Genomic DNA, 24,558 nt, shown 5'->3' on the forward strand with positions numbered 1-24,558 from the left:
GATGTCTGCTGTCCACATCGCCGGGAAAGACAACATCATGGCGGACTTCCTCAGCAGGGAAAGTCTAGGCCCAGGAGAATGGAGGCTGTCATCCGCAGCCTTCCAAATGATAGTGAACCGGTGGGGGACACCGGACATGGACCTTCTGGCAAACAGATCCAACGCTCAAGTACCCATATACTTCAGCCGCAGGCGGGAACTGCAGTCCCAAGGGATCGACGCCCTGGTACAGACCAGGCCACTGGGGACCCTATTATACGCCTTCCCGCTGTGGCCCCTATTAGGCGCAATCATTCACAAGATACAACTGCACAGGGGACTAGTTCTTCTAGTGGCTCCGGATTGGCCAAGAAAACCGTGGTACGCAGACATGAGAAGACTGCTGGCAGGGAATCCCCTACCTCTGCCCCCACACAGGGCCTGCTACAACAAGGCCCGATCCTCCACGAGGACCCAGCTCAATTCTCTCTTACGGTATGGCCATTGAGAGGGCTCGCCTGAGAAAGAGCGGATACTCGGGGGCAGTAATCGACACCCTACTCCAGGCAAGCAAGTTCTCCACATCATTAACGTATATAAGGATTTGGAGAGTATTTGAAGCCTGGTGCGAAGACCATGACATCAAACCACGATCATTTAAAGCTCCTGTGATCCTGGAATTCTTACAGAATGGACTACAAAAGGGACTGTCCCTCAACTCCATCAAGGTACAGGTGGCCGCATTGTCATGCTACGGCTCCAAGAGCAAGGGCGACAGCATAGCTTCTCACCCAGACGTGTCACGCTTCCTAAGAGGAGTCAAACACATTCGCCCACCACTAAAGTGGCTGGCACCTCTGTGGAATCTCAATCTTGTTCTGGATTTCCTAGAGGGAACCGCCTTCAGACCCCTCCGAGGCCTGTCCCTCCGCCTGTTAACCTTAAAGACTGTGTTTTTGCTGGCAGATTGTTCAGCCCGCCGCATTTTGGAACTACAAGCACTGTCCTGCCGTGAGCCATTCCTCAGGCTCACCCCGGGATCCATCCAGCTACGCACGGTTCCCTCGTTCCTTCCCAAAGTGGTCTCACATTTCCATCTTAACCAGACCATCTCGCTACCATCGGTGGATGACTTGAAGAATTCGGAAGAAGTCCGTAGTCTACGCCACCTCAACATCGGCAGACTCCTATCCAGATACTTGGAAATGTCGGAACCCATACGAAAGATGGACCACCTTTTCGTCCTTCACAGTGGAAAGACATAGGGGACGCGTCCTCGCGGGCAACCATAGCCCGCTGGATCAAGGAAGTTATCAAAGCGGCCTACGTAGAAGCAGGACAGCCTCCACCTTTACAGATCAAGGCCCATTCTACCAGAGCCCAGGCAGCATCCTGGGCAGAAACCAGAATGATGTCACCTGCCGAGATCTGCAGGGCGGCGACATGGTCTTCCATACACACCTTCTCCAGATTCTACCGTCTGGATGTGCAGGCTTGGGAGGACACAGCATTTGCAAGGGCAGTAATAAGTGGGTCACGGGCAGCCTCCCACCTGGTTCGGGAGTAGCTTTTATACATCCCATTGATCCTGAGTCCATCTGCTACACGCTAGGAAATGGAGAAATTACTTACCTGATAATTTCGTTTTCCTTAGTGTAGACAGATGGACTCAGCATCCCACCCTTGGCTGCCTTTACGCATGGACTTTCAAATGATGCACGGGTAAACCACGTTTCATTTACCTAGGGCATCCACCCTACCGGGTGTCGACACTTTCCGGTTGTGTACCTGGCGGTCTCCAGCTATAGTCAATCAACCAGTCCAAATTAATCAAGTTATAACGTTTAACCAAGTTATGATGTTATGCAAGTTAATCAAGTTATTTAAGTTAATCAATTAGTTAGTCACACATATAACCCCTCCCCTGTTTATTGTAATTTCCTTTCCTTTCTCAGTTATTTGTAAACCGACATGATGTGTCCTACGAATGCCGGTATAAAAAAGTTTTAAATAAATAAATAAATAAATATCCACAATGCTTTTCGAGGAGAATACTGAAGAGCTGAACGTCCTGCAGGGGTATATGTACTAGGGGCTGAAGTCAGATTGAAATCTGATCCGTCTCCAACTGCTAACAGAAGTACACTATACCCATTGGTCCTGAGTCCATCTGTCTACACTAAGGAAAACGAAATTATCAGGTAAGTAATTTCTCCATTCCTGTTTATAACCAGTTTGTAATCCACAAAAGGACATCGCCCCCTATCCCATGACTTTTAGTTTTCTTAGAGGCCTCTCATAAGGAACTTTGTCAAATGCCTTCTGAAAATCCAAAAACACTACATCTACCAGTTCACCTTTATCCACATCTTTATTAACCCCTTCAAAAAAATGAAGCAGATTTGTGAGGCAAGATTTCCCTTGTTGACTGTGTTCCATTAAAACATGTCTTTCTATATGCTCATCTTTAGAATAGTTTCCACTATTTTTTCCAGCACTGAAGTCAGGCTCACCAGTCTATAGTTTCCCGGATCACCCCTGGTGCCCTTTTTAAATATTGAGGTTACATTGGCCACAGGACAGTCTTCAAGGAAAAATGGATAATTTAATGATAGGTTTCAATTTTAAGTAATAGATCTGAATTTTTTAGTTTCTTCAGAACCCTGAGGTGCATACCTTCTGGTCCAGGTGATTTCCTACCCTTTAGTTTGTCAATCTGACCTACTACATCTTACAGGTTCACAGTGATTTGGTTTAGTTGATCTGACTTATCACCTTTGAAAACCATCTCTGAAACCGGTATCTCCCCAACATCCTCATTAGTAAACATAGAAGCAAAGAATTAATTTAGTCTTTCCGGAATGGTTTTATCTTCCCTAACAGCCACTTTAACCCCTTGCTCATCTAATGGTCCAACCGACTCCTTTGCAGGTTTCCTGCTTCAGATATATTTTTTAAAGTTTTTATTATGCGTTTTTGCCTCTACTACCAACTTCATTTCAAATTCTTTCTTAGTCTGTTATCAATGTTTTACACTTAACTTGACAATGCTTATGCTTTTTCCTATTTCTTCAGATGGATCCTTCTTCCAATTGTTGAAGGATGTTTTTTTGGCTAAAATAGCTTCTTTCACCTCACCTTTTATCCATGCTGGTAATCATTTTCCCTCCCTTCCACCTTTCTTATTGCATGGAATACATCTGGACTGCACTTCTAAGATGGTCTTTTTAAGCAATGTCCACATCTATTGTACACTTTTAACCTTTTCCGCTTCACCTTTAATTTTTTTTCTATTTTCCTCATTTTATCAAAATTTCCCTTTTAAAAATTTAGTGTTAGACCTGTAGATTCACATATTGTCCCCTTTCCACTCATTAGTTCAAATTTGATCATGTTATTGTCACTATTGCCAAGTGGAAAGGGCTGATAACAGCCATAACAGTCCTCAGGGTTGGTCATGCAGCATTTTTCTTCCTATGCACAAGTAGGGCATGAGTCAGGCCTTGATCTCTTGCTTCATATGGGGCCACCAGTAGAGTTGCTGGAGCAATTCAAGGATTTGTGCTTGATGAGCATGACCTACAACATGGGAGTCATGGGCCCATTTCAACACTTTCTCACATAGTCTGGAAAATACAACCATCTTCCTTGGAGAGACAGTGGCCATGATAGCCAGGAATATCTCAATGGGATTTATGATGTATCTGGGAGGTTCTGGGACATCCTTGATGTGAAAGAAGCAAGAGAGGGTATCTGCCTGTTGATTCTTGAGTGCTGGACGATACTGCAGTTTGAAGATGAAGCAAGCGAAGAACAAAGACCAGCGGTCCTGCCTTGAATTTAGCTGCTGAGCTTGATGTAGATGTTCAAGGCTTTTGTGATCCATTTATATTGTAACACAGTGTTGGGCTCTTTCGAGTAAGTAGCTATTTTAACAGACAAAAGCTCTCAATCTTTGCTGCTGTAATTCCGCTCCACAGAGAACTTCTTCGAGAAGAAGGAACATGGATGGAGTACCCCTTCTGGAGTGTGTTGATCAGGACCGACCCCAATACTAGAGTAGAGGCATGAACTTCGAAGATGAAAGGTCACTCAGGATCTGGATTATATAGGCAGGGCCCAACTATAAAAACATTCTTCAAATCCTGAAATGCATCTAAAGATTCAGATGGCCAGCCTTTGGTGTTGGCGCCCTTGCGGGTAAGGGGGGGCCACCACTGAAGATTAGTTTGGAATACACTGATGATAATAATTAGCAAATCCAAGGAATCTCTAGGGGTGTGCATTCATTTTGAACTTATATGTAAAACGCTACTTTTTTTTTTTTAACTTAAAAAAGTGATGAGGCGAAAACGATCGGATTTCCAACGTATTCAACATAGCTATGTTGAATACGTTGGAAATCGCGATCGTTGATCCTAAATAAAAATTTAAACCCCTCACCCTCCTTAATCCCCCCCCCCAAGACTTACCAAAATTCCCTGGTGGTCCAGCGGGGAGTCAGGAAGCCATTCCTCTATTCCTTTGCGAGGAGCACGTGACGTCCGCGTCACGTCAGAGTGACGCGGCCGTCACGTGGTCCACCGCGGTTCCGCTCCTGGACCCCTCGTTGGACACAAACGAACTTGCCAGCTTGGGGAAACCTCCTGACCTCCCCAAGCTGGCCAAAAGTTCCGTTTGTGTCCAACGAGGGGTCCAGGAGCGGAACCGCGGTGGACCACGTGACGGCCGCTTCACTCTGACGTGACGCGGACGTCACGTGCTCCTCGCAAAGGAATAGAATAATGGCTTCCTGACTCCCCGCTGGACCACCAGGGAGTTTTGGTAAGTCTTGGGGGGGATTAAGGAGGGTGAGGGGTTTAAATTTTTATTTAGGGAACCGGTGCACGTATGGACATAGACTCAACTTATGGAATTCTCCATATGTCCATATTGAACGAAATTGACCCTTTTCGACTTATGGACTTATGAACATAAACTTTTTGTCTGCACATCCCTAGGAATCTCTGTAGAGCCTGAAGCCCCCTGGATGGGGCCAGTCCCTGATGGACTTTATCTTGTCAGGATCCATACAGAATCTGTCACAAAACACAATGTATCCCAGGAAAGGGAGTTCCCCTTGTTCAAAGAGACATTGTTCCATCTTGGCGTATAGACTGTTCTCTTGCAGGCACTGCAGGATGCTGCGGATATCTCAGCAGTGAGCATTTAGTTTTATGAAAAGATCAGAATGTCATCTAAATACATGACTAAACAGGTGTAGAGTAGGTCATGAAAAATCTCATTGACCATTTTTCTGGAATACTGCTGGTGAGTTGCAAAACCCAAAGGGCATAACTAGATACCTGTGGTGTCCGTCACAAGAGTTACATAAAAACATAGAAAATTAGAAATGACAGCAGAAGAAAGCCAAACGGCCCATCCAGTCTGCCCAGCAAGCTATGCACTTTTTTTTCCCCATACTTCTGTTACACTTGGCTCTTAGTAACCTTTTTGTTCTATTTCCCTTCCACCCCCACCATTAATGTAGACAGCAGTGTTGGAACTGCATCTAAGTGAATATCTAGCTTAGTTAGGGGTAGTAACTGCCGCAATAAGCAAGCTACACCCATGCTTGTTTACCCAATGTAATTCAGTCCTTGTTGATTGTTGTGGATATATATTTATATACAGACTTTTCTACATTCCCCCTGCCGTTGAAGCAGAGAGCTATGCTGGATATGTGTTGAAAGTGGAGTATCAGACTTTCTCCCCTGCCGTTGAAGCAGAGAGCTATGTTGGATATCCATGAATTATCAGACTTTCCCCCCTGCCGTTGAAGCAGAGAGCTATGCTGGATATGCATTGAAAGTAAAGTATCTGGCTTATTTGGTTTGGGGTAGTAACCGCCGTAACAAGCAAGCTACTCCCCGCTTTTTTTGTGAATGCAAATCTTTTTCCACGTTTCCTCTTGCCGTTGAAGCTTAGAGCAATGTTGGAGTTGCATTAACCGTGTGTATGTTTATTGAATTAGGGTATAATCTCCAGGCAGTAGCCTTCATTCCCGCGAGCCACCCACTCTTCATTCCCGTCCTCTAGACTTGATGGATCCACATGGGTAGATTTTCAAAGGGGTACGCGCGTACCCCCCGAAAACCTACCCCAAACCCCCCCTGTGCGCGCCGAGCCTATTTTGTATAGGCTCGGCGGCGCGCGCGCAAGCCCCGGTACGCGCGTAAGTCCCGGGGCTTGAATGGAGGGGCGTGTCGGGGGGGGGGTGCCGCGAGTGACGCGGCGTTTAGGGGGCGGGCCGCGAGTGATGCGGCTTTTAGGGGGCGGTGCCGTGGGCGTGGTATCAGCCCGGGGTCGTGGCCGCGGCCTCCAGACCAGCACCCGGGACTGGAACACGGAGCGGGGCAGCCGGCCAGCGCGCGCAAAGTTACGCCTGCTTCCAGCAGGCGTAACTTTGCCGACAACGGTGGGGGGGTTAGATAGGGCCGGGTGGGGGGGTTAGGTAGGGGAAGGGAAGGGAAGGTGCGGGGGGGGGGGGGGGGTGGAGGGAAAGGAGGCAGGCTGCGCGGCTCGGCGCGCGCAGGCTGCCGATTTTGGGCAGCCTTGCGCGCACCGACCCCGGATTTTAATGGATACGCGCGGCTACGAACAAAAGTACGCAATCGCACTAATTTATAAAATCTGGCCCACAGTGTTTATCCCACACCCCTTTGAAGTCCTTCACAGTTTTGGTCTTCACCACTTCCTCCGGAAGGGCATTCCAGGCATCCACCACCCTCTCCGTGACTTCACGGAGAGGGTGGTGGATGCCTGGGAGAAAGTCTGATAATTCACGCAGTTTTCCACTCGTCATCAGCCTTGAAACAAATAAGGTTGTATGCACCTCTGAGGTCCAGCCTTTTGAAAATCTTAGTGCTTAAATGCAGTCGAAGAGCTCTGTGGTTAGTGGTAGTGGATAACCAGTCCTTCTTTGTGATGGCGTTCAGTTTGCGGTAGTCTATGCACTGAGGGAGCCATCGTTCTTCACAATGAAGAAGAACCTTTCCTCATCTAGAGAAGATAAAGGATGGATAAATACATTTTTCAAGTTTTCCTGGATATAATCAGACATAACCTGAGTCTCATGAAGCGGGAAAGGGTAAATATGTCCATAACAGGGCCGTCTGTATATTCCACATACTGAGGAGGAAACTCCAGAAGAGTTGTAGCCACGGTTATAGGCTGAGGAGGTTCCACCTGCTCCAGCCATGAATCCATACACTCACAGTCCCACTGGGTGAGTTGTAGGGTAGCTCAGTCAAAGTGTGGATGATGCTGTTGGAGTCACGGTATCCCAAGATAATGGGGTGAATGGCCCGGGAGATCAAATGCAGGCTACCTCTTTTCAGATGCAGGAGGCCAGTACGTAAGGACCCAAAAAACACCCAGAACAGTTGGAATACACACCAGAGTTACAAAAGAACTAAAAAATGAAATTGTAATCTATTACTATTAATAATGTGTAACCTATAATTGTGCACAAAGATTAGAGGGTGGCCAGTGGAACCCCAATCTATACAAAGGGATCCATGGGTGTTTGGGGAAATTCTAGACCACTGAGTCTGAATTCAGTGCTGGTAAAAATCATGGAATGTTTTCTAAAGAACAAAATCACAGAACATATAGAAAACACGGGTTAATGGGACACAGTCAGCATGGTGAGCTGATGGATGTAGTGTATTTCATTGCCCAGTCTTCCCTCCTGGGCCCGTGCTCCTGGAGAACTATTCTCAGTGCTAGAGGAAATTAAATCATCTTGAGGGCAGGTCCTATCTACAGTATTGCTTCCTTCCTCATCAAGCTAATGCTCTCCTTCCAAGTATAATTTATGAATCTGAGCTCCCAGTCTTCCCTCCTGGTTCCCTGCTCCTGGAGAACTATTCGCAGTTCTAGAGGATACTACATCATCTTGAGGGTAGGTCCTAGCTACAGGATTGCTTCCTTCCTCATCAAGCTGATGCTTTGCTTCCAGGTATAATGTATGAATCTGAGCTCCCAGTCTTCCCTCCTGGGCCCGTGCTCCTGGAGAACTATTCTCAGTGCCAGAGGATACTACATCATCTTGAGGGTAGGTCCTAGCTACAGGATTGCTTCCTTCCTCATCATGCTGATGCTCTCCTTCCAGATATAATGTATGAATCTGAGCTCTCAGTCTTCCCTCCTGGGCCCGTGCTCCTGGAGAACTATTCTCAGTGTCAGAGGATACTACATCATCTTGAGGGCAGGTCCTAGCTACAGGATTGCTTCCTTCCTCATCAGGCTGATGCTCTCCTTCCAGGTATAATGTATGAATCTGAGCTCCCAGTCTTCCCTCCTGGGCCCCTGCTCCTGGAGAACTATTCTCAGTGCTAGAGGATACTACATCATCTTGAGGGCAGGTCCTAGCTACAGGATTGCTTCCTTCCTCATCAGCTGATGCTCTCCTTCCAGGTATAATGTATGAATCTGAGCTCCCAGTCTTCCCTCCTGGGCCCCTGCTCCTGGAGAACTATTCTCAGTGGCAGAGGATACTACATCATCTTGAGGGCAGGTCCTAGCTACAGGATTGCTTCCTTCCTCATCAGCTGATGCTCTCCTTCCAGGTATAATGTATGAATCTGAGCTCCCAGTCTTCCCTCCTGGGCCCCTGCTCCTGGAGAACTATTCTCAGTGCTAGAGGATACTACATCATCTTGAGGGCAGGTCCTAGCTCCAGGATTGCTTCCTTCCTCATCAGCTGATGCTCTCCTTCCAGGTATAATGTATGAATCTGAGCTGCCGGTCCCAATATTCCTGAGAGCGCAGTCCCAGCTGATCCTGAATCCTGCAGCCTTGTGAGCAGCCTCAGCTCCTGCTGTCAGTGCTGGGCGGGGACGGCAGAGGGCAGCAGTCAGAGGGGGCTCTCTCACATCCTCTCTCTCACTTACCCTCTCCCTGATCCTTCCCAGTCTCCCTCCCTCCTGCGCCTCTTCACCCTGCTCTCTCCCCACAATCCCTCCCTTTTCCCTCCTTCCTTCTCCCACCTCCCTGCTCTCCCCTCCTCCTTTCTTTCCCCCTGTTTCCCCTGCCCCCCCCCCCCCCCCGTCTCTCTGAGAGGCTGCAGAGTTACCCATTTTGGTTTTTATAAAAGGAACAGGACTTGGCTTTATTAATCAGCCAATTGCAACAACCCACGCCCTAGGACTACATTTCCCACAATTCCCAAAAAACTGAGCAAAGGCAGTGCAGGACTACATTTCCCAGCGTCCATCCCAACTAGATGGGCCATGGGGGTCTTTTCCTACCGTCAAGTTTCGGTTTCTAACAGCTCCTTGTGCCGCGGCTGCAGTTCCCACTTCCTCTTCCTTGGTGATGTCACTTCCTGCTGGAAGGGGGCGGTGCTCCCTGTACAGAACGTGGTGCTGAGACCGGAAGCTGAAAACCCTGAGACAGCAGCGGAGCCTGAATCTGCCCCCACCCCAGGGACCGTGCAGGGAGGGAGCCGGGGCTGGAAATCCTGCTCTGGAGAAGGGGCAGGAGAATGGCTGCAGGGCTTTCTGCTCAGCAGGTAGGAGACTGGCAGGAGGGGGGCAGGGGATGCAGCCTGGGACTGATCCCATCCCCCACCCCAGGGACGGTGCAGGGAGGGAGCCGGGGCAGGAAATCCTGCTCTGGAGAAGGGGCAGGAGAATGGCTGCAGGGCTTTCTGCTCAGCAGGTAGGAGACTGGCAGGAGGGGGGCAGGGGATGCAGCCTGGGACTGATCCCATCCCCCACTCCAGGGACGGTGCAGGGAGGGAGCCGGGGCTGGAAATCCTGCTCTGGAGAAGGGGCAGGAGAATGGCTGCAGGGCTTTCTGCTCAGCAGGTAGGAGACTGGCAGGAGGGGGGCAGGGGATGCAGCCTGGGACTGATCCCATCCCCCACACCAGGCACCGTGCAGGGAGGGAGCCGGGGCTGGAAATCCTGCTCTGGAGAAGGGGCAGGAGAATGGCTGCAGGGCTTTCTGCTCAGCAGGTAGGAGACTGGCAGGAAGGGGGGCAGGGGATGCAGCCTGGGACTGATCCCATCCCCCACCCCAGGCACCGTGCATGGAGGGAGCCGGGGCAGGAAATCCTGCTCTGGAGAAGGGGCAGGAGAATGGCTGCAGGGCTTTCTGCTCAGCAGGTAGGAGACTGGCAGGAGGGGGGCAGGGGATGCAGCCTGGGACTGATCCCATCCCCCACCCCAGGCACCGTGCAGGGAGGGAGCCGGGGCAGGAAATCCTGCTCTGGAGAAGGGGCAGGAGAATGGCTGCGGGGCTTTCTGCTCAGCAGGTAGGAGGGGGGCAGGAGAATGGCTGCAGGGCTTTCTGTTCCCATCCCCCCAGCCAGTCACTGAATCCATTCTTTGGGCTCCTTATTCTCTGCATCCGCTCAGGCTCTCCTTCATGCTTCTCTCCCCCCTCATACAGCAGCAGCAGCTCCTCATGCTTAAGGACCCTCTCAGTTTCTGCTTCCTGTTATTTTTTTACCTTCCCCCACCATAAAAGACTCCTTTTTCAAACTCCATGTCCTTAAAAAAAACTAAAACCCCTCCTCCACTTCAACGATTTTCGCACTGTCCTCCAAGCCACGATCCTCACAAAAATCGACTACTGCAACTCATTACTCCTTGGCCTCCCCGCCTCCACCATTAAACCATTACAAATCCTTCAAAATGAAGCATCCAGAATTCTAACCAACTCTCGCAAATCAGATCACATCACCCCGACCCTTAAGGAACTACACTGGCTCCCAATTCCTGACCGTATACTCTACAACAGTGGTTCTCAACCTTTTTTCTGTCGGGACACACCTGACAGATGGTTCTCACATGCGTGACACACTGACCCATAATCATCAAGGGGCTAGATGTAAAAGCACAGTTTGCATCCACGGGAACCCCCCTGACCCACAATAATGGATGTAAAGCAGAATTACGACATTCCCCATACAACTCACCCTACAAAAAAGATATTCTGGTTCTGGTGTCATCGCAGTAACAGCAACTCAAACTCCTTCTACTTCCAGCCTCAATAGCCCTACTTATGAAAAGACAGCAGTTTACCACCAATGTATGTCCTCTTGAGAAAACACAACAAATAAGACTGATAAAACGCTTACATGCTAGTAAAATATCTCATCTCCATAACAGACACAGAACCGACCTAACATACTCCCAGGATCTGTAGTAATGCACATAAACTAATCCGCACACAGTTACACCTGTATTATGGAATACACTCAAACAGGAGCAACCCTATCTATGAAAAGGCAACACTACAAATATTAAATCAGGCCCTAAAAACCAATACACCTCTTATTAGGAAAACAGAACTAGCAAGCAGCTATAGATCCCCACACAGAAATAATTGTAAAACTACACTAATAAGCAGAATAAATGTTTCAAAACAGCTATGAACAGAATAACATCCAGCAATTAAAAACTCATAAAAACTATTAAAAATTCTCCAAACACAATAAAATATTTCAAAAAAAGCAGACACATCACATAATATTAAATAATTAAAATGGCAGTCAATCAAGAAAAATAAACTTAAAAAGCCACCTTTACTTACCCCCTCCAGCAGCTCTCCTACTCCTCTTCCATGCAGGCCATAGCACACAGCAGAAGCAGCAGTAGAGGCTAAGCTCTATACTCATGGTCCTCTTCCTTAGTCCCATGTCTCTCACACACACACCATACCAGTCATGCCCCCATGACCAGTTTCTGTCTCTCACACACCAATCATCTCCCAGTCTTTGACACACACACCAGTCACCTTCCTGAACAGTTTCTCTCATGCCATACACACACACACAGGCTTCCCACTCCTGTGTTCTACTTACATATACGGGCTTCTCACTCTCATAATCACTTTCTCTGTCTCACACACACACACTCACCAGTCTCTCACTCCCATGCTTGTTCTCTCCTCATGCACAGGCTTCTCATTCCCATAATCACTTTTTTTCTCTCACAGACACACACAAACACACACCAGTCACCTGATCTCTCTCATGCATACACACACACAAGCTTCCCGTTCCCATGTTCTCTTTCAGATATACAGGCTTCTCACTCCCTTGCTGTGTCTCACACACACCCAGGTTTCTCACTCCCATGCTCACTCTTCACATGCACAGGCTTCTCATTCCCATAATCACTTTCTTTCTCTCTCTCTCTCACACACAACACACACCAGTCACCTGATCTCTCTCATGCATACACACACACAGGCTTCCCATTTCCATGTTCTGTCTTACATATACAGGCTTCTCACTCCCATGCTGTGTCACACACACCCAGGTTTCTCACTCCCATGCTCACTCTCTTCACATGCACAGGCTTCTCATTCCCATAATCACTTTCTCTCTGTTACACACACACACCAGTCTCTCTCTCATTTCCATGCTCGCTCTCCACTGCACAGGCTTCTCATTCCCTGAATCTCATTATTTCTCTCACATTCACACACACCAGTCTCTTTCTCTCACACACACAGTCACCTTACCAACCAGTCTCTCGCTCATGCATGCACACACACACAGGCTTCCCACTCCCATGCTCTCTCTCACATAATCAGGCTTCTCACTCGCATGCTTTTTCACACACCCCCCGCAACACCAGGCTTCTTACTCCCATGCTTTCTCACATATCCAGATTTCTCACTTCCATGCTTTTTCTCTCACACACACACACACATCAGCTCTCTGACCAGTTTCTCTCGATCACACACATGCTCTCAATCAAATACATTCTCTCACTTACACACAGGCTGGCTGGCTGCTTCTCTCTCTTTCTCTCACTCACTTCCTCTACTCCCCCCCCCCCCCCCCCCGAGCAGAAATGGTAGCTGCAGCAGCCTCCTCCTCCAGCCCCCGCAGGCCAAGAAAGAAGAATCCTATCGGCCGCGGGAGGCTCATGCTGCTGTCTCCTTTCTCGATTACCAGCTGCTTCAATTGCTCGGGGGCCGATGCTGCAGCTGCCGCTGCTACTTTATCACGTGGCACGGTCTTTCTCCTTCCCGCGCACCGCATATCACTTCCGGTTCCGGGTCACGGGGGGGGGGGGGGGGAAGAAGAAAAGGCCCAGCCGCGGGTGCCACTCTACTTCTTCTACCATCGCTGCCGTTCCTGCTGGGCTTGAACGTGCTGATAGCCCGGCGGCAACGGCAGCAGGGCAGAAAGAGCAGCGGGAGAGACCGGGAGCTCGCGACAAACCTGCCGGTGCTTGGCGACACACTAGTGTGTCGCGACACACCGGTTGAGAATCGCTGCTCTACAAGACACTCTGTACTATACATAAAACCATTCACAACGACAATATGAACTGGCTCGATAATTCCCTTCGCCTATACGCCCCTTCACGCCCCACTAGAGCAGCTTATAAAGGCACCGTACCCATCCCCCCACACAGGACCTATCACCTGATATCCACAAAAGTGAGCCTTCTCTATAACAGGACCTACCCTCTGGAATTCTATGCCCCTGGACCTTCGTCTTGAAACCTGTATGCAAAAATTCAATTAAAAGCTAAAAACATGGCTCTTTAAGCAAGCTTTCCCAGATTAGCCGCTTCCTCTACCATAGCAGTACCTAGAATCTCACTACCCCCCCAAGCCCCCCCGCCCTTCCACTCCCTCCCTCTCACCCCCTTTCACCCTTATACCAGAAAAAAAAGAATAGAAGCCACCAACTGTAAATACTGTAAATTTTTGTTGCATGCCAAATGTTAATACTGTAAATACTTGTTGCCTTATTATCTTAAGCCCCTCTATTCCCCCGCCTGGTTGCATTCCCTCTGTTAAATGTATTTTCTCTCTTGTTATAAGTTATATGTAAACTGGTATGATGTCAACACGAACACTGGGATATAAAAAAAAACATTAAATAAATAACAGAAGGTATATCTTGTTTCCTAAACCCAATTAATCTCAAAACCTAAGGAAACACTTCCAACTAAATATTTCACAAAAAGCAATAATGTATCATTTATTTCACACTGTATATTTATTAGAAAATTTTACAAACCTCAAATATATTACTCATTTAATTCCTTACACCACTTAAAATACATATAAACTGTTACTAAATGTAGTTTAGTTACTACATTACTAAACTGGTTCAAATCCTTCCTCCAAAATAGGCGTTATAAAGTCAAGATTAACAGCAAAGAATCCCCCCCTTTCATCTCCTCCCTAGGAGTCCCTCAAGGTTCTTCTTTATCCCCGACACTATTCAATATCTATCTTCTCCCCCTTTGCAATCTACTCTCCGAGCTGAAACTTACTCATTATCTGTATGCTGATGATGTTCAAATTCTGATACCGATCACTGATTCGCTGCAAAAAACTCTTGTCTACTGGAATGCCTGCCTCACCCACATTAACAACCTCCTTTCAAAGCTGAATTTGTTACTCAACACTGAAAAAACAGAATACATCCTAATCACACAAGATGGCAGCGTACCACTAAACATCACTCAACAGTCAATGTCCCCTACTTTCTCACCCAAGGTAATAAACCTCGGGGTAATCATAGACAGCCAAATGAACTTCTCTGGCTTCATCAACAACTCAGCGACTAAGACCCCTCCTCCATTTCCATGATTTTAGGTCAGTTTTACAAGCCATCATATTTTCCAAAATAGACTATTGCAACTCTCTACTTCACGGCCTGCCTGATATTTCACTTAAACCTCTCCAGCTTCTACAGAACGCCACAGCCAGGATCCTTACAAAATCCAATAAGAGGGATCATGTAACTCCAATTTTAAAGAATCTTCATTGGCTACCAATTAAGTTCAGAATCCTTCATAAACTACTAACAGCCATTCACAACACTACTCCTCTGGATCTTACAATACCTCTGCAACTCCACACCTCGGTCCGTCCAATTAGACGGGCCCAGAGAGGCACTCTTCAAGCATCTACCACCAAGACCTCCTTCAGCAAGAGAGCTATATCCGTCTCGGGCCCCAAGCAATGGAACCTGCTCCCTCCTGAACTGAGGCTGGAACGATGTCCAATCACCTTTAAGAAGAGACTTAAGACTTTGTTATTCGAACAAGCCTTCCCATAACTACTCACTTCAGCCTTGGCTCTTATCCACATCATGAGGACTCTATCCAACTTGTTGCCTTTATAGTCCCCCCCCCCCCCCCCATTTAATGTCCCTGCTTTTGCCCAAGTTACACAGTCCCAATTCTCTATACTTTCTGCACCTATTTTATGTTTTTCCAGGTTATTCTACCCTGTTCATTGTTATTTATCCAGGTTATTCCACCCTGTTCATTGTAAAACAAGACTTGTCTCTGTTGTTTTTGCTGTTATAATGTAAACCGAAGTGATAATTAATCTTGTTAATTGAACCTTGGTATATAAAAGTTATAAATAAATAAATAAATATAAAGGACATTTTCGTCATTGACCCCACTCATACCATACATACTAAAATTATCATCATTCAAATCCTGAGACTCAGGCGAAACAAAGAGGATCCTGTTTTGTTGGGGTTGGATTTGAATGGGATGATTGAAAGATTGCATTGAAACCCTGCTACGGATTGGGCCCGATGGCTGTGGTATACTGATCTGCAGTAGCTGCTGGTGGGAAGACCTCTTAGGCTACCACCCGGGAAGGATGTATGGCTGTAGGGACCCATTCTACATGACAATGCGGGTCGATTTTCTCTTACACTTTGGCCCTTGAGAGGGCTCAAGTTATTGAAGCATGGTTATTCTGCTGCAGTGCTTTCACTTTGCATCAGGCTAAAATAAAAAGAAATATATATTTATTTCTATATCTCTGGTTTATGTGAGAGTTGGGCGAGTTTTTGAGGCCTTGTGTGAGGAGCGAGGTTCTCAGCCTCCCAAAGTGGAAATTTGAATAATTTCGAATTTTTCAGGACAGATTGCTTAAAGGCTTGGACCTTAACTCCTTGAAGGTTCAAGTGGCAGCACTCACCTGTTACAGGAGCCGAGTTCTTGGGTTTTTGTCTCCCTGTTTGGATGTGTCTCGGTTCTTGAAGGAAGTTAAGCATCTTCGTCCTCCCTTATGGCTACCAGTGTCCTTATGGTAACTTAATCTGATTGTGGATTCCTTTCAAGTCCTACCTTTTCAACTGCAACATAGCTTCTTCTTGAAGGTATTTTCCTTGAAGACTGTTTGTTCTAGGGGTAATCTGCTCAGCACGTCAAGTTTCTGAGCTCCAGTCTTTTTCTTTCCATGCGTCATTCCTGCCTGTGACTCTGAGGGTGGTACAGCTTCGGACTCTACCTTCTTTTGGCTGAAATTGGTTTCAGAATTTTATTTGACTCTGTTTATTTCCCTGGCCACACTGGAAAAGAATACAGAGGAGAGTGAATATAGTCTCTTGCATGCTCTGGCTGTCAAGTGGCATCTGATGCAGTACTTGGAGGTAATTATTCCTCTCAGTAAGTCTGGTCAACTATGCTCCATGGTGGAGGTAAACAGGGTGAGCCAGCGGCGCAGGCAACTATAGTCAGTTATTGAATTTTGGATGTCATCAGTGGTCGTCCTTACGCACCTTTCCAGGCATTCTGCTTGATCATTTGTGCACAAGAGGACACCAGCCTTAGCATGTGCGATGTTGCTGGGTCCCTGGGCAGCTTTGGTACATCCCACTGGTGTGGATTGGCCTGCCTGAGTGAACAGGAAGCAGAAATTCCTACTTACCTGATAAAATTAAAATAAAAAAATGTCTTTCCCTCTAAGGAAGGCAGGCTGATCCACCGTCCATCCTCGGCTGCCGTCTTGCTTTCAGTTTGTCCTTTAGGTACAAACGACGAGTGTTATATCTGTTACTCGTTTGAGGACTGGTAAGTGTCATGACCAGCTCGACTGAGCTCAGTGTTCTCACTTGGTTGGAAGCATAAGTGGTTATATTCAAGAATAATCAGTTTGTCCACAGTTTGGCTTTTCCAGAGAATACTTGCGGGCTGATGTCGGGACAGAGCTATAGGTCTGTGCCATCAGCTTTTGCTCTGTCTCCACCTGCTGGTAGAGGTGCATAACCCATTTGTGTGGATTGACCTGCCTGATTGCAGAAGAAAGGAAATTATCAGGTAAGTGTTAATTTCTCCTTTCCTTTTACCTGCACAGAAGGAAACCAAACAGCTGTTTGAGATTTGGGGCACGATCCCTGTGTGCCCATGGTTTGCAACACCCCTGAATACAGAATTAGTACATCACAATGGGAGAAATGTCACTGCCCAGGACACCAAACTCTTCCTGCCCTGTTAGGATTTAGCACATGGAATAGAACCTGATGTTCTGGATAATGCTCTTATAGCTTCCTTTTTATTATAATGTGATTTATCCACGCAATGACATTTCATATTCTCTGTCTCTGGTATTAGAGAATATAATGTTTGATTTGAAAATATTGGGGTCTAGGGAGGAAACTGATTCTAGGGGCAACACAGAGGAAACAAATCTGGCATTTCCTGGGGAAGAGGGGTCCTGGTGTCCTCTTTTCCATGATAAAATGTTAGGAGAATAAATCCAGCTGAGATCTAATGCACACTGAGCCCCTCCACGTGTCACTGAGTGTTTATGGTTTGTGTTTCAGGTGCCGGTGACCTTTGAGGACATCGCTGTCTCTTTCTCCCAGGAGGAGTGGGGGTATTTAAATGAAGGGCAGAAGGAGCTTTACAGGGAGGTGATGAAGGAGAATTGTGAGGCCCTCATCTCCCTAGGTAAAAATTGCATTATCTGCATGTTTAGCGGACTCGAGGGCTGATTTACTGAAGGTCGTCTGTGACTTTTCTCCTGACTCCAGCTCAAGCATTGCTCTGTGTCTGAGCTGGCACCTGAGATTGGTTGTTTGGATCTTCTCATGTGAGACGGCCCCTACGAGGCAGTCTAGGAATTTATCTCAGATGTCTTACATGAGGCACTTGCTGGGGAGCATCCACAAAGTTTCTCAAGGGACTTTACTGAGCCCTCAGCAGCAGGACCAGGACTACTGATCCCACCTGCTCGGATACAGAACTGAATGGGCCAAATTTTAAAAGCGTTACTCGCACTAAAAGATGAATACGTGGCCGCACGTGAGCGACATGAATTTCAGAGGCAGCTAATTACTTGCTCGTGCTAAAAAGGGGCAGGGCCAGCAGTTAAGTGTGTAAATCCGGCGGCCGCTGCTCGTGGCGCACCGTAAGCTGCGTATATTTCCTGCTGCTCCTGATGAGGTGTAAGTCTGCAGAAATCACTTTTTAGGACTAACACGACAGGGTGAGGGGTCTTGCTCAACTGGGGGGAGTGCAGGATGAAAAACTAGAAGGGTCTGGATAACCCTGAGATAGACTGGGCAAACTGGTGGGCTAATGGGTAAAACTGGGAATGACTTTAACCTGAGCAGGTTTTAAAATCCTCTTCCCTGCATGCGTTAAAGCCGACGAATTCTTAAGGAAGGAATGTGCTTTACATCTGCTCGAGTACACATGCTGGGCGTATTTTACATCATACACACGTACTTGTGCACGTGATTTAAAACTCCAGCGTATCTTTGCTCACTCGCTCCCACGTGCACGTACGGTCGTATGCATTCTTGTTTTACAATTAGCTGAACATGAACAGCAGGATAGAAGAGGTCTGAGCTTGCTTCATGAATGTCATTACCCTGTGACATACTTAGCCTTGCACTGATATAATAGGGAGGTTTCAGCTTGTCTGCATATTTCTAGCTGTCTCATGGCCATTTTTCCCTTCTCCCCTATCTATGGATCCATTCTCCTTCCCCTTCCTGATGCTAACCCTACCCAATCTCATTCCCCACTTCTGTCCATTGGGAACATCAGGTGCCCTGTCAGCCTCCCATATTCTCCACCTCCTCGGCCATTCTGTCTTCTGCCTTGTCCATTGCTTTACAAAGTTTTCTTCCTCTCACCCTAAGAGAATCTCACTGTCTTTACTGTCATCATACCTGCCCTTCTCTGGATATCAATCTCAGTCCTGTCCCTCCGTGGTAACTCTCATCCTTGCCCTCCAAGCTTATCCTACCCCCCACTCTCCTCCCTCTTCTCTCCCTCTCAGGTTTTATCTATGGAGTATCTGCTGTTTCCAGCAAGCTCGCCTACATTCCTGACCTCTTATCTCTCATTCTCTCCATCTTCTCTCTCTCTTCTGTTTATCCTGCTGTTATTTTTTATATTCTGTTACAGTTTTCATCTCCAACACTTCCGTGAGCTAATTCCAGGCATCCACCACACTCTGTGACCAAAAAATATCTCTTGATATTATTCCTAGTCTCCCTCTTTGGAACCTTGCTCTACAAATTATTTTCCATTCAAAAGACATTTACTTCTTGAGCATTATTACCTTTCAGGAATGTAAGTGTCTCTATCCTATCTCCCCCTTTCTCCTCTCCTCTAGGTTATACGTATTTAGGAGCTCATCTCATAAGGCTTTTTGTGCAAACCTCATTGTTAGAAGTTTTTCATGGTCACCAGTGGTTGGTCAGACATGCACAGCTATACCACTGTGTGACACTGCCAGAGCAGTGATTATAGGATCAGAAACCCAGATCCATTTGCATGGTCACTAATGCATGATTAATGTCTTCTTCTATTACCAGCAAGTGATGAGGTCACACAGCACATAAAAGAGGAGAATCAAGAAGAACATCCTACGGAAGCAGGACTGATCCCAAGAGAATCAGGAAATGTCTGTGAGAATGTTTCACAGGGGACTGAGAGGAGAAACACAAGGAATAGTCAGCAGGAGTCTAAGAAGAAGCAGGGAGAGCGGACAGGAGACTCACGGGAGGGAGTCACTGCATGTGAGATGGAGGTCAATGTCACAACACACATGAGTATCCACACAGGGGAGCGACCATTCTCATGTACTGAATGTAATAAAAGCTTCCCGGTGAAGGGTGCCCTCACAACACACATGAAAATCCACACAGGGGAGCGACCATTATTATGTACTGAATGTAACAAAAGCTTCATGGGACGGGGTGACCTCACAAGACACATGAGAATCCACACAGGGGAGCGACCATTCTCATGTAGTGAATGTAATAAAAGCTTCCTGGAGAAGGGTGCGCTCACAAAACACATGAGAATCCACACGGGTGAAAGACCATTCTCATGTACTGAATGTAATAAAAGCTTCCCTGTGAAGGGTGCCCTCACAGCACACATGAGAATCCACACAGGGGAGCGACCATTCTCATGTACTGAATGTATTAAAAGCTTCCTGGAGAAGGGTGCACTTACAAAACACATGAAAATCCACACAGGGGAGCGACCATTCTCATGTACTGAATGTAATAAAAGCTTCCCTGAGAAGTGTGCCCTCGCACAACACACGAGAATCCACACAGGGGAGCGACCATTCTCATGTACTGAATGTAATAAAAGCTTCCCTGAGAAGTGTGCCCTCGCACAACACATGAGAATCCACACAGGGGAGCGACCATTCTCATGTACTGAATGTATTAAAAGCTTCCTGGAGAAGGGTGCACTTACAAAACACATGAAAATCCACACAGGGGAGCGACCATTCTCATGTACTGAATGTAATAAAAGCTTCCCTGTGAAGGGTGCCCTCACAGCACACATGAGAATCCACACAGGGGAGCGACCATTCTCATGTACTGAATGTAATAGAAGCTTCATGCAGAAGGGTGATCTCACAAAACACATGAAAATCCACACAGGGGAGCGACCATTCTCATGTACTGAATGTATTAAAAGCTTCATTGAGAAGGGTGCACTTACAAAACACATGAAAATCCACACAGGGGAGCGACCATTCTCATGTACTGAATGTAATAGAAGCTTCCCTGTGAAGTGTGCCCTCGCACAACACACGAGAATCCACACAGGGGAGCGTCCATTCTCATGTACTGAATGTAATAAAAGCTTCACTGTGAAGGGTGCCCTCACACTACACATGAGAATCCACACAGGGGAGCGACCATTCTCATGTACTGAATGTAATAGAAGCTTCATGCAGAAGTGTGCCCTCGCAGCACACATGAGAATCCACACAGGGGAGCGACCATTCTCATGTACTGAATGTAATAGAAGCTTCATGCAGAAGGGTGATCTCACAACACACATGAGAATCCACACAGAGGAGCGACCGTTCTCATGTACTGAATGTAATAAAAGCTTCCTTGTGAAGGCATCCCTCATAAGACACATGATAATCCACACGGGATCGACCATTCTCATGTAGTGAATGTAATAAAAGCTTTGCTGTGAAGGGTGATCTCACAATATACATGAGAATCCACACAGGAGCGACCATTCTCATGTACTGAATGTAATAAAAGCTTCACGGAGAAGGGTGCCCTCGCACAACACATGAGAATCCACACAGGGGAGCGACCATTCTCATGTACTGAATGTAATAAAAGCTTCCCTGTGAAGGCATCCCTCACAAGACACATGATAATCCACACAGGGGAGTGACTATTCTCATGCATTGATTGTAATAGCTTCATGCAGAAGGTTCATCTCACAAAACACATGAAAACTCACACATTAGAGAGGCCATTCTCATGGATTAAATATGGAAGGTCCTTTATTAGGAAGCAAAATCTCTCAAAACACCAGAAAATCCATTTGCCCCACTAGAAACCATTTACATGACCTCCGTGTGGGTAAAGCTTTCATGCTAAACATACACTTAGGGGTAGATTTTCACAGCAGCGCATGCGCCAAACTTGCAATATATGCACGGCGAGTGTGAAAAATGTTTCCTTACTACCCAAATGTTTCCTTACTACCCAACACCCGAAAATCCACACAGGAGAAAGACCCTTCTCATGTACCAAATGTGGAAAATGTACATTAGGGAGTCTGCGCTCTCACCACACCAGAAAGTCCACACTGGAGTCCTAAGTGGAGGAAAAGCTTCCTTGCTAAGTTTACATTAATCTCAAACAGGAAAGTTTTAACAGATGAGAGACCTTTTTCATATAATGAGTGTAATAAAACATTCTCACAGAAGACATGAAAATTCACGCAGGGGAGACATGAGATCATCCCCAATAAACCCTGGCTTACAAAGGAGGTTCATTCTGATCAAGGTCTGCAGAAACTCATATGGAGACCCTGCCCCGAGAGAGACCATTCTCATGCAATAAATGTAGAAGATGCTTCTTTAGGAACGCTCGCCTCTCCCCGTTCCCAAAAATGCACACAGGTGACACGTGATGACATTTAACAAATGCTGCAAAGACCAAGAAAATGTGCCAGAGCGATACAGAAATTGTTTGAATTATACTGAGTGCCATGGGTCTGATGCATCGAGACGCTCCCTGTGCATAGAACTCCCCATGGACTCCAGCAGGAAATTCCCTTTCACACAATGTGAGTGCTAAGAGGGCACTGGCAGTGAATTGGAGAGACTAGGATCAGAGTCAGCCAGGGCCACTTTCACCCAGCAGTCTCCTCCATCTCTCCTGCCCCATTAATCTGATGCTGCTGCAGCTTTACTCCTTGTTGGCTGATGGGAGGGCAGTCGCATGCTGCCTTCTCGTTCTGGCCCATGCAGGCCAATGCACGCACATCTCTACCTTTATCCAGCCCTCATAGGACCATGCAAGAGCAGCATGAGGCTACTTCCACCTTCTGACCTTTGCAGGTTGGTGCCAGTGTGGTATTAAGGGCTTTGTGCTATGGGTAGAGCTGGTACAAGAGTATTGAATACCCTAAGTTAGCCTTACTCTTTCTCCCAAAATGATGTCAGGTTCATTAGACCCCCCCCTGAGATAAATTCATCATTCATTATGAAACCCACCACTACCATCTCAGTACAATCCTGTAACAATGGGTATTGTTAAATATGAAACTGCTTTATAAATATACAAATATGTGTCAGAAATCATGTCAGCATCTAATGAAGGGGTAAGCTCAGAGTTTGGGGTTTTTTTGGATGGGGGTTAGACAAAGGTTGCCAACTTTTCCACCAACCAGGATTACACACTTGTGTACTGCCTCCCCTTATTTGCATGTATTTACACATGCAAATAAGGGGAGGCACCCCCTTATTTGCATGTGTAAATACATGCAAATAAGGGGGTGCCTCCCCTTATTTGCATGTATTTACATATATTTACCCCTTGGCCCCTGAATCTGCTTGCTCTCACTGTTCTATCTGTTCCTTGTACCACCACTGTGTCTCTTCCCTCTCCTCTGTTTTATCTCTCTCCCTTATCTGTCCTCTCTGCCCTTCTGTCCCCTCTGTCTCCTATCCTCCTGCAGGCCCTGTTCCCTCTTCTGTGTTTCTCTCCCTCCTACATCCCATGTGCCCACATCCCATGTGCCCATGCTCTCCCTCTCCTCCATTCCTTGTCACTGCTCTGTTTCCTCCTGTTATGCGATTGTTTTGCTTGAATCTGATTCTTGATGAACTCAGAGCTGCAGAGAGCATGAACAGAGGCGTGTAGAGAACCGGTTCTGGGCCGGGCCAATTCAGAACCGCTTAACCTAACTTACAAATATGCAGAGAACTGTGCTTGACACCTAATACCCCCTCACGATTGCTTTCTGCTGGCAGAAAGATAAGGTGACCTCTGACACAACCTGCTGGAAGCCGGCCAACCAAAGAGGCTTCAGTATAGCAAAAAGCCGCAAGGGTATTGACTAACACTAAGAAATTTGAACACATCACCCCTGTTCTGAAAGAGCTTCACTGGCTCCCTATGGGATACAGGTCACAATACAAAACACTTACATTAATACACAAATCACTGTTCAACGAGAAGGTCGCCTGGTTAAATGCAGCACTACATTTCCATGTACCAGCACGAATAACCAGATCTGCGAACGCTGGGCTCTTACCAATTCCGACAATAAAATCTGCTCATGTGAACACTGTACGAGAAAGAGCTTTATCTATTGCCGGGCCCAACCTTTGGAACTCTTTACCACCACAGCTGAGGATGGAAACAGATATCTGACTTTTTAAAAATGGAGTCAAAACCTGGCTTCTTAACCAAATCTTTAACAACAAGGATTGATTTCTTTTATTGATAATTTTTAGTGATATACTTTAACTGTTACATTTTCTATTTTAAGATGTGTTTTGATCTTTAGTTTTATTTGTATTTTAAGATGTACTTGGATCCATTGTTATTGTATTTTAGCTTATGTTGAGACATTTTATATTTTATATGTTAGATGAACCGTTTAAAAAGTTACCCTTCTTTTATATGCAAATGTAGTAACCAGCATTTGATTTATGCTGTAAACCGACGTGATGTGTATCAACATGAATGCCGGTATACAAAAATCACTAAATAAATAGTGAACAGTATCAAAACCCATTCTCCAGAAATCCCTTCTTTCAAAATCACAATACCTGAATAAAAATCCCCTTTATCATTTTCGTAACCCTTCTCTGTACCTTCTCCAGTGCAACTATATTTTTTCTGAGATGCAGCAACCAGAATTGTACACAGTACTCACAGTGCGGTCTCACCATGGACTAATACAGATACATTATGACATTTTCCATTTTATTCACCATTCTGTTTCCCTTTTTGACTGCCGCAGCACACTGAGCCAACGATTTCAATGTATTATCC

The 24,558-nt window shown here is 46.5% G+C and overlaps 1 protein-coding gene across 1 annotated transcript; it reads left to right on the top strand.

Moving 5' to 3' along the window:
* Nucleotides 1–9,131: 9,131 nt before the first annotated feature.
* LOC115083469 (gastrula zinc finger protein XlCGF57.1-like) lies at nt 9,132–24,270 on the top strand. The gene is made up of 3 exons (XM_029587318.1): nt 9,132–9,535; nt 17,581–17,707; nt 19,588–24,270. Exons 1-3 carry the CDS (start codon nt 9,509–9,511, stop codon nt 21,198–21,200), a joined length of 1,767 nt encoding a protein of 588 aa, XP_029443178.1. The 5' UTR covers nt 9,132–9,508; the 3' UTR covers nt 21,201–24,270.
* Nucleotides 24,271–24,558: the final 288 nt, after the last annotated feature.

The sequence above is a fragment of the Rhinatrema bivittatum genome, chromosome 2 (assembly GCF_901001135.1).
Source record: "Rhinatrema bivittatum chromosome 2, aRhiBiv1.1, whole genome shotgun sequence".
In the NCBI taxonomy this organism is placed as follows: domain Eukaryota; kingdom Metazoa; phylum Chordata; class Amphibia; order Gymnophiona; family Rhinatrematidae; genus Rhinatrema; species Rhinatrema bivittatum.